Source organism: Ostrinia furnacalis, unplaced genomic scaffold, assembly GCF_004193835.3.
Source record: "Ostrinia furnacalis isolate ACB-3 unplaced genomic scaffold, ASM419383v2 OfSCF4384, whole genome shotgun sequence".
Taxonomy (NCBI): domain Eukaryota; kingdom Metazoa; phylum Arthropoda; class Insecta; order Lepidoptera; family Crambidae; genus Ostrinia; species Ostrinia furnacalis.
The window spans coordinates 285,615-296,653 of record NW_021134623.1 but is presented as its reverse complement, the minus strand read 5'-3'; the positions used below and the strand labels follow the sequence as shown (position 1 = coordinate 296,653).

General features: G+C 37.8%; 1 protein-coding gene across 1 annotated transcript; it reads left to right on the top strand.

Annotated features, from left to right (window-relative positions):
- Window positions 1-307: 307 nt before the first annotated feature.
- On the top strand, window positions 308-10,934 carry LOC114359409 (sideroflexin-2-like). Its single transcript, XM_028313806.1, has 6 exons — window positions 308-341; window positions 774-982; window positions 6,884-7,026; window positions 8,005-8,130; window positions 8,545-8,592; window positions 8,902-10,934. The coding sequence occupies exons 1-6, from the start codon at window positions 308-310 to the stop codon at window positions 9,011-9,013; spliced, it is 672 nt and encodes a 223-aa protein (XP_028169607.1). The 3' UTR covers window positions 9,014-10,934.
- Window positions 10,935-11,039: the final 105 nt, after the last annotated feature.

Sequence of the window (11,039 nt, the reverse complement as noted above, 5' to 3'; positions counted from 1 at the left end):
GAATATACCTGCGTACCGCTAGCAACTCCTGGTGTCTATAATACCATGATGATGCGACTTCCCCAGAATTTCAGATGAATTGTCAGCGAAGAGTGTAGGCTCCTCCATTTTCCTCAGAGGGAGGATCGTGTTCTTTCCAGTATCATACAGTTTTATACGCCCGGTGCAAGATTCTATAACTGCGTTCATATCCCAAAACTTGGTCTTCTCTGGTCTTTTTTTGCCTCTCGACGATCTGTATATACCTGAGCATCTTTAGCACCGTCCTAAATATGGTACTAGCTCCTGCAGTGCTGACTAAATGACAATGACTATGAGGCCTTCCAACCCGTCTGTTCAACGTGAGAAGTATGAGCCAAATCCTCCATTTGCCTCTGGTAAATTAGAGAGCGTCGTTGCTCCTGCAATGGAGACTAATGACTTCCTCCATTTCTCTCTCTGTCTCTTAGATAATGCAGTGCTTCTGCAGTAGAGGTTAAATTACTAGATGGTAAATTAGAGGCTCGTGCTTTCAGTGGAGACTGTCCTGACAATGAGACCAGCGTCTTTTGAAGACTAAATGATGACGAGACCTCCCTGACCCGTCCTATTAGCAATAGTCACATGGGGAGTATAGATAGACTCCTCCATTTTCTTCGATTCATTCGGCTCCTGGTAAATTAGAGAGTCGTTGCTCCATTTGCCCTTTAGACAGTCCAGCAAGTCATCATGATGAGACCAGCATCTTTTAGTGACTAAATGACGTAATGATGATGAAAGAATCATCTTCGCAGCCTTCCCCGGCGGCGGCCCGACCGTCTACACGCGCCGCCGCGCCCGCGAGCCAGAACCTCGTGAGGCCCACGCCGGCATCGTCCAGCTGCTCCCAGTCTTGGTGCTGGTGCTGCTGTCGATGATGTCTGGGTTCTTCATCTCCGAGCCGGTGTTCAGCCTCACGCCAAGTTCCAAATACCCGGTGGCGAGGGAGACGGTCAACCTCAAGGTCAGTGTAGAAAGTAACCTGCAGGGACTGTGGAAGATTGAATTTTCAGAGAGGGAGTGGCGAATTTGGAGAATGGTGGTGTGAGCTTTCAAAACGTAATAAACTATTGTTTATTAGTCTCTTATGGTGCGTCCAGACTGGGCGAACGGGCTCGCGCGGCACGCTGGTCATCCTGCTCACCCGGCTCTTGAGTGAGCAGGATGTCACAAACTAAAATAGTTTTATACAACGCACTCGTGCGAAGTGGTCTAGAATATTGTAGTGTAGTGTGGAATCCACATTACGACGTTTATATAAAAAAACTTGAGCGCATCCAAAAAAGGTTTTTATGGCATCTGGCATTCAGTGTCAACCTGGCAAAAAAATTACCCCACTATCAAGATAGATTACGTTACTTCAAGTTAAATACTCTTCAGGAACGCCGCTGTGTGCTTGATAGTTCGTTTTTATACAAATTGGTCAACGGTGCTTTTGACTGCCCTAACCTGCTCTCAAAAGTTAATANCTAACCTGCTATCAAAAGTTAATCTAAACGTTCCCTATAAGTTGCCTAGGATATCCCGATACAACTTGTTTGCGACCAGGAGCTCCAAATCAAATATAGGTCTGTTTTCCCCTTTAAATAGAATGTTTAATCAATACAATGCCCTGTCTAGGTCCAATAATGGTAATGTTGATATTTTTTTCCTTAGTTTACGTAAATACAAGTCCACATGCTTGGACAAATCTCACCGATTTGAACAAGCATAGGGACTTCTTTACACCATATTAAATAAGTATTTTTAGTTTTTAATCCCTAATTGCTGTTGCTTTAGTCTCTAACGCATGATGTTTTCACCTATCATTAAGTTTGCATTTAACAAGTGTCATTTTTTTATAGTTACTTTTGTGAAGCCTCAATGTAACCTTGTTGGTGTTCAAATAAATAAATAAATAAATAAATAAATAAAACGCGAGTCTATTATCACGAAAAACGATTAGTTCTTGCAGAAAAAATGTGATTGTTTGCGATTGACTGATTGCAAATTTAATGCGGGGTCTAGGAACCAGCTTGTCTGTTGGCAGGGACGTAAACTAAGGTTTTTATTCTCGTATGTGAGGCCAATACTTTGTTTAAAAGACGCTTTGAGTGCCCATGGACTCAGTCATTTAATGTTGCCAATTTTCTGCCCTGTGAGAGTATTCTGTATGACAAAATATTTTCCATAATATTTTATCTTGTTTATATTTCAGTCGTTTAAGAATCTGTTTCTCCAATTTTTACTTAAAATGTTATACATTTTATCAAATAATAACGGTATTATATTCGCGTATATCATCGTAATTACTTACATCTCGTGTTCTGTAACGTAGAATATTGCTGAATTCAAACAGAGTTTCATATTCACCTTGTGAAAACAAATCTTTCACGAAAATATTTTGCACTTATTTCTTTGTTTCTTTCTTCATAAAGCGAAGTTTCCAACAATACCTTTTTACTCTTTTCATTCCCGACAACATTTTCTTTTATGTGCAATACTTACTCGTTGGCCACACCGTTCGCAGGTATCTTAGATTAGACCATAACTTATGACCATTTATGGCATGGTACAAGGGTAAAGGCAGTGTATGCTATTTATATTCTTTAGTTACATAAGATGAACTTAATGTATAAAGCATTCTCTGCCAGTGATCCACGTGGCTAAACACTAAACTGGCCATTCTTCAAACGCACTAACAAATTTCTATTGATGTCGTAATTTACTCGGACCACGGCCTCGGGCGTTAAAATCAAGCAAGTAGTATGTATAGTGGGAACTAAAATTTATATGATTTGTGTATTGCACGGTCCATAATTTTCCATTTCCAAGACTGACCATCGACACGTGTCCTGCTGCGGAAGCCGCGCGCGTCATGAATCCCGCCGAGAATAAATTGTCCGCTAGACCGCGTGAAGAATGGTGTTTGTAAATACGCCGCCGCGGGGCGCTAAGTCTCAATTCGTTAAATTTATGCGTTTCCTTCGTTCGGAAGATTCGTGCTCTCAAATATTGAAGGCATACTGATTTTCTTAAGAAAATTCTCGTCCAATAACTTTCTCTTAATTTTACATTAATGCATTAATGATGTTAAGCCAAATAATTGGTGCTAGGTCAATTGACAATAGCGACTCATTAAGAAACTGAAACCAAACCCTTGTGACCCCAGTTATAACAACGCTCTCACACGAAAGAAGAACAACTAGTTCATAGGAAAAATTACTCGTAAAGGCGTACTTTTACTGAAACCTGCCTCCCAACTTGCAATTGTTTTTTTTCAGCAGAGATCTAGTTGTAAAGCGAATGGTGATTCTACTAATATTATTAATGCGAAAGTTTAGATGTCTGGATGGATGTTTGTTACTCTTTCACGCAAAAACTACTGAACAGATTTTGATGAAACTTTACAGTATTATTCTTTATAACCTACAATAACATATAGGCTATAATTTATGACAATCTGTGACAAACTAAATTTCACGCGGGTGAAGCCGCGAGCAAAAGCTAGTTTTTCTTAAAATCTCTAGAGATGCCTTGTGTTGGTGCAACATGGTGGTCGCGCGGATAAAGTCACACGCTCCGCCTGCAAGTTACAAGTGATCAAATTTATTAAACTCCATGTCCTTGTATGATTTGTGCGGCCGTTAATCAATGGCTATTACCGTAATAATTTGAGCACGTTTCACTTAGGATGCATAAAGCAGTGCTGACCGTTTTATGGCGGTTTCATAAGCCCAGCGGGAAGGCTGCGTGAAGGAGTGCCAAACTAATATGTTTCGTTTCCTGGTTTTGTTTATTGGTCGGCAATAATCATGTACGAGTAGAAACACACATGAAACCGAACATAATATAACATACAAATCGAATCTTTATGTGGTTAACTAGGTAGGTATTTAGTAAACGACCGTTTTCTATCATCCCTTTATCAAACACGAAATTAATTTATCTAATATTATAAGTATTAATTACTACGTGATACGTTAATCCTACATTATGCTTAAAGAATTAATTTGCTGTTATGTTTTTGGGTAAATAAACCATGAAATTTCAAGAAATCTATTAGGATCGGATAGGCCTCGTCGAGACCAAGTACAATTTATTCATCGGCGAATATCTGAGATTTATGTTCGTGATGTAACTTCCGCGACCCATGGAACATCGATAAGGCACGAAGAAAAGAAAGAGTTAATAATAACATTTTTCACTTTTCCTTTGCCACTATCTATATGCAAATATAAAAGCAAGATACAGAGCTTTTTTACGTGATTGGTTTTACCTAGTCAAAATATTATTACTTTTTAGGGTTTTTTTACCCCTACTCTTCCCGCGGGTGTCGTAAGAGGCGACTTAGGGACTACACATCAAACAGAGAATGGGCAGCAGCGCTCTCTGAAAAACATCAATCCTTTAAACTGCGATCTCCAACCCGCCTGCCAAGCGTGGAGATTATGGCAAAACCCTCCACTATAGTGGAGGAGGCTCATAGTCCAGCAGTGGACTGTAAAGGGCTGTTGATGATGATGATGAGGGTTTTTTTATTCAAGACAAGGCAGATATTTGACCGCAATCGCACGTCGTGTTAAGTGAGATGCAGTCTAGGATGGTACATATCTGCCCTGTAGGTAAGAGTAATGGTTCCGTAAGAGGTCCGGATTTTAATGTTCGGATTAAGTATATACTTTTTATTAATCATAATCTTCAATTCATTTAGGAGCTTAACCCTCTCTATTTACTTGAAACAGTTGGAGGATTGCCTACTTTCTTCTTATTAGTTGCTAATTGAATATTATCTGTTTATTAGGTTGTTGCCACAGTTGCGCTGGATTGGATAGTGCGAGTTACGCAGTGCAGCGTTCATAATAATGCTAAATTAATTTCTCTGCGTTGTTGCAGCACGCAAGCCTGCTGAACCAGTTGAAACAGAGCAAAATACAACGCGTGGGTGTTCCTAATTTTATTAAAACAGATCTGAAATTTGTTTGTTCAGAATAGACAAAGTAGAATCGGCATCACAAAATTTCATTTCATATTTTGAACTTTCACCAAAAATATATATTTTTTGGAAATTGTAGAACCTATAAACTGATATGATAAGTACGTGCAGCGTAGGTACTTATAACAACGCGCTTTATTATGTCGCATCATAGTCCTACCTACGTACGACTGCGAGTTACGTATCGTGCAACCGCAGCCTTACTTTAGCATCACTACCAATGAAACTAAAAGGTATTTTATGCTTAAAGCAGTAAAAGGGGCTTTTAAAAAAGCTCGTTAAGAGTAAAATCCAAGGACAATTTCACTACGTTTGTGAATTTATTGAGATTGATGAAAAGAAATGTGATACCTGCAACTTTGTAAAAGTTTGCCATAGCAAAATTAGTTTGATTTACTTAAGAGATAAAAAGAGGTTTCAGCTTAGTGGAGTGTAGTGTGTGCACTGTGCAGTGCCTAACAGAATCGGCGTCAATGCGCCACAGTCACTATCGCGGCCATACATCTGCCGTACCCTATGAATAAATTGCGCGTTAGATAAACACCGCTCGGATGGCTTCGTCATTTCTCATACGAAGTGCTAAAGTGCTAGTCCGGCCAACTTTCAGATAGCAAATATCTGTACCCCCAGTGAAAACGGAGTTAAGTCGAAAATGGTGATTTTTGGGAAATCGCATTTGAAGTTAAAAAAAATCCTGCTTCGTCGCTATTAGAGATAACTTGGTGAAATATTTTTTAGGTGAAAGGTAATGTTAGATATAATTAGGCAGTGTGCCAGTTTGGGAAATATAGCATGTGGTTTTTTCGTAATTAAATAAAAACCCAGTTATATCGCCATGCACGGCAACTTTACATTCGTGTAAAGTGATGTAATGGGACATAAATCANCGTCTTTTTGTCCCCGTTTGGGTAAAAAGAGGAGGGGAGAGCTCCATAGGGGTTGCGGCCCTATCAGGAGGATCAGGAGGATCAGGGGGGCAAGGTTCCATTCCTAAGAACGGTACTTACCCGTAAAACAATCGACCACCACCTTAATTAAGACTATAACTAAGGTTAACTTAACGTAAATATGATAAATTTGGAAAAACGATTACGATAACACAAAATATTTCTCAAAACACGTGTAGAAACTAACACTCCCACAGACAAAGACCGCCTGAATGGCTCACTCGTAAACGTCACATGAACTGTCAAAGTGAAAAATTGGTAAACACGTCCGACGACTTTTAATTAATTATGACGGTTTGTGCTGTGAAAGGGTGTCTAAATACATCAGAAAAACGAAAGAAAGTGACCAGTGCAGTGTTACATTTCATAAGTAAGTACTACGATTCGACGCGTATTTTGCTTGAATTTGGCTTTCAAAAATTAAATACGGGAATGATACCAGTAACAAGAAAATTTATTTCCCAATTGTTCGCCGTACAAATACACTTCCTTAATCCTTTTTTATGAAATCGTGACTTTTAAGTCGATTTATCTTATTGTAATTAGGTAGGTACTTTGAATTCAATAAATAAGTAAGTATATGATGCGTTTTGTTTTTGTTAAATATAAAATAATTAAAAACGTATTAAAAATTTCCCTACTTTCGGGAAAATCGCCTTCACTGCCTACACTCCCCAACAAAATTGACACTAATGACATAAGATTTCTGCCTCACTCTTGACGAAGCGTTTGTATGAAGACTATCCATCTAGGTTTTCTGAATCTAAGGGTTCTTACTGTCTGATAAAAATCTTCTTAATCGGTACATTAATTTAAGTTAAGAGCTAGTATGCTCCAAACAGACACTTACGCCCGTATTCACAAACATTACTATGAGGTCTCACAGTGCGCGTGCGCTTCATTTAAGCAAGTATCGCTTGTGAATACGGGCGTTAGTATTCAGACATACAGATACCTCGACTTTGTTATCGTTTACAAACTACCTTTTATTATTCCAGGACTTGACGTGACGGATGAAAACGGCAAGATCATTGGCAAGTCGCAGCTGGCTCCTGTGAAGGGAATATCACAAGTTGTCACGTCAAGGTATGTAGACAATAGACACAAATAATCAAATAAATAGGATGAATACACAGAGTGATGACGACTCTTTGTGACAGACTGTATGGCAAAATAACTTAATATCAAAGATATAAACGACGATATTTATAACAAGACATCGTAAAGGTAGCAGGAAGGCGCTGGACGCAGGCCGCTACCAACCGGGCAACATGGAAAGCATTGGGGGAGGCCTATGTTCAGCAGTGGACGGCCTATGGCTGAGATGACGATAGTACGAATAGTGATGTTAAGTTAATAAAAAGCTACGACAGCGTAAACTAATTTTGTAAATTGTCACCGTACAACTTACAGTCAATCGCATCTTTTTGATGTAAAATAGCACCTATCACCCATTGACCTGTATTACACACTGGACTGATTGCTATCATAATATTTTTGTGCCTATTTGAGTTTCGCCATTTTGGCGCTGTAGGCCATACTGTAGGCAGATACGATTGTCCATGGAAATAAAATTAGTGATGTTCTTACTCGCTTGTATGAGACAGCCTATCCAGTGTGTATAGAGGTAAGTGCTATCACCACTACAGTCAGCGTCAAACAATTCGTGACACCCATAAGTAGCCAATAAGTTCGTAACATGTCTTTGTTACAATGAACCTAATTCCAATGTAACAAAGACACTGTTGCGAACTGTAAGTGTTGTCAACTTATTGGCCACTGGATGTCACGAACTATTGACGTTGACTGTAGGTACATATTATGTGTATACAGGGTGTCCCAAAAAGTAGTGTCAAGCCGAAGCCCAGAGGTAGAGCGTAGTTTTCGAGTTATGTTTTTTTTTACAACATCGAGGATTTTTTCCGTGTTATGGATGTAAATACTTCTGAATCAGCTAGGCCTGGTATTCATCTAATAATAAATGAAAAAATCAGGCATGTAACTTGACACTACTTTTTGGGACACTCTGTATGTACTACATGAGATATTATTTTTAAATTCCAGGATAGTAATGTGCGCGCCAGGCATGCTTCTCCTGCCGGTCATCATGGAGCGTTTAGAACCTAAACCTTGGATGCAACGCATTCGCTGGGCGCACATCGGCATACAAACCGCTATTGTGGGCATGTTGTGAGTATACTATGTATTTTAATTGTTCACTGCTGGACGTAAGTCCCACTATAATCAATATCCGAGGTTTGAACCCCGCCGCTGGACTAGTGGTGAACCCACTCGTAACACAATCATATTTAGCTTACCACGAGGAGTTGACGGGACTTCCATAAAATGGGCAGCCTCTATTGGAACGCTATTAATCACGATCCTCGTTTTGACATTCAAATACTGCCATGTATCTTCTTGTCTTGGTCTATCGAGCAAAAGAGGGACGTTTTATTCTTCTTATTATACTGTTATTCTTCTGATCACATTCAACCTTCATTGGAGGCCAGACTGTAGATCCTGGCTATAGTTGCATTCATGGGAAAGAGAAGACGGTTATTTGTATATAAAAAGGTATCACTAAAAGTGTTCTCTTCTTTTCAGCTTAACCTTCATGGTGCCTACTGCCTGCGCGATATTCCCGCAAAGATGGTAAGTTATTTACCTTTATTACAACTCAAGGTCACAGCACACTTATGAGCCTCGAAAGGGATCAACACCGTATCGCCTTTCGCCGCGTTGTCAACCGCAAGGCGAGGCGTTTACGTTACGGTGCGGATAGGTGTGCGTTGCAGGACGGAGTTTCATACAAATAATACTAACCGCCTCGAGTTAATTCGGTTACGATCCGTTTCCCGGTTGATAAGTGTGCTATGACCTTCAATTATAAAATAAATCAAACAAACGTCAAATAAAATACAATAGAATATATTATTTAAACGTACGTTCTACATTTTACAGTAAAATATCAATCGACACAATCCAGCGTTTCGAAAAAGATAGGTACGAAGAAATAGTGAAAAACACCGACGGAAAACCACCGCAGTATGTATACTTCAACAAGGGATTGTAAATAAGTGAAAGTATTGTATTAGGTTAAAACGTAGGCTAGATTTATAGGGTGGTTAAGGGTTGCCAGTGAAAAAATCGGTAATGACAATGCGAGTACTTATGGGGTTGATTCTGGGAGTATTCTCTCAAACTAAAATTCAATACAAAATACTGTTCAACGTTGATATCATGAGACCCTGAAATTTGTACAAAATTATCTCGTTTATTAAAGGGAGAATCTACTGTATCAAGAACCGAAAGATAAAACATCTGAATATAAAATTATGTCTCATGAAATTAAATATGGATTCCGAATTTCCGAGCCTAAATTGTGAACTAAAACGTGAATGGAATAAGTTGAATCGTTAATACTTAATACCGTTACCGATATATCATGAAACTTTTTACAACTGGCAACTCTGTAGATTGTCGTCGGAGAAAATATCGCGCGCGAGTTAAATGCCGAAAAAAAAAATATTCCAAAAAGTTTACATTTAACTAGCGCGTGAATTATTGTTTTTAAGGAAAAATGAATTGATAGTAATTTAGTTGATAAGATTTAGTAAAGAAGTCAATTGTTCAATTATGCTAATAGGCGTTTTGCTTTAAGTTTAGACGGCTGAAGTGTATGGTCAAACGTCTACTACACTTATACTAATGCTTTTGTGCTTGCTAATGTATTATAAGCCGTCCAGCCAGTGTTAACGATATACGATAACGTTACCGTTATCGAGTCGTCTTGGGGGAAAACGCCTAACGTTTTTGTTCACGCAATGTTATTAAAATGTGCTAAACATAAATGGGCACACTTTTTTCGTTAGGGGCCCGAAAATTTGCTGCAATAAATTCCTACAAGTGGACTTTGCCCAGAAAACCTACTTTATTCAATAGTCCACGCTAATAAAAATAGGTAAATGATACAAATTAAAAACAGTGACATCGAACTGTCTATGTATCTTGTAGTTTGAGTTTGAGAGAGACCTCTTTTTTACCCGACCGCGCCAGAAGGAGGGTTATGTTTTTTACAAAGTGCAATATGAGGATATTGGGTCAGTTCAATCTCTCTGTCATACTTTATTTACGGATACAGATGTCATATTTTGTATTAGCGTGGACTTACACCATTTTTGCTCACTTTTGTGATAAGGGCGAAGTTCCACGCGATTTTTAAGTTACTTAATCATTCGTTGATGCTTAAGAAAAATATTGTTTTTATATTGATCATTTTTAGTTTTATTTTATATTTCTATCGAATAATTAGGTACATTAAATTTAAGTATACTAAACTTTATCTCGTTTATTGAAAGTATGATAATTTTATATTTTTTATTTCATTTACAATGTCGAATTATTGTCGGATCTGGTTTTTTATCTTATTTTAAATAATTTTATAATGTTTATGTATGTAATCAAATAATCACATTCCAAATTCTTTACTAAGTCTTGTGAGTGATTTTATATATTCCGTTTATTTTATTCTGATGAGTGTGACACCGAATTGAAATCTAGTCTAGTGGCTATTTATGTATTTTTAATATTTTTATTTTATTTTGTGCCATTTATCAAGCATGTTTTCATTTTATTAACAATATTTTATGAATCTTAAAGACCGTACAAATATTTTGTTTATTTATTTGGTTTTTAATTCAAGTATTTTCTTGTGATTTTTGTAGAGTAGTTTAAAGGTTTTAATATGCTGTGCATTTTGTATTTTGTATTTATATGTATATTGAAACAATACCATTTGGGTGCACAGTAGTGCCGCGGCAAGTTCTTAAAAAATGAAACTACATACAATGCGTCTGTTGGCTTTAGCTTAACTTATTTTTTTGCCTGTTATATAATACCGTTATCTGTGATGGTTATAAGACATTTTACTGTTTGTGTGACTGATTGTTAATGTTTTGTTGCACAATGAGACAATAAATCATAGATCATAACTATTTGTTTTTACTACAGTTTAATTTAAGGAGTCCAATAAAACAAAAACTTGCATAAAATCTGTATATTCGATGAATTTTAATACAAATCAATATTTTGAACTCGCG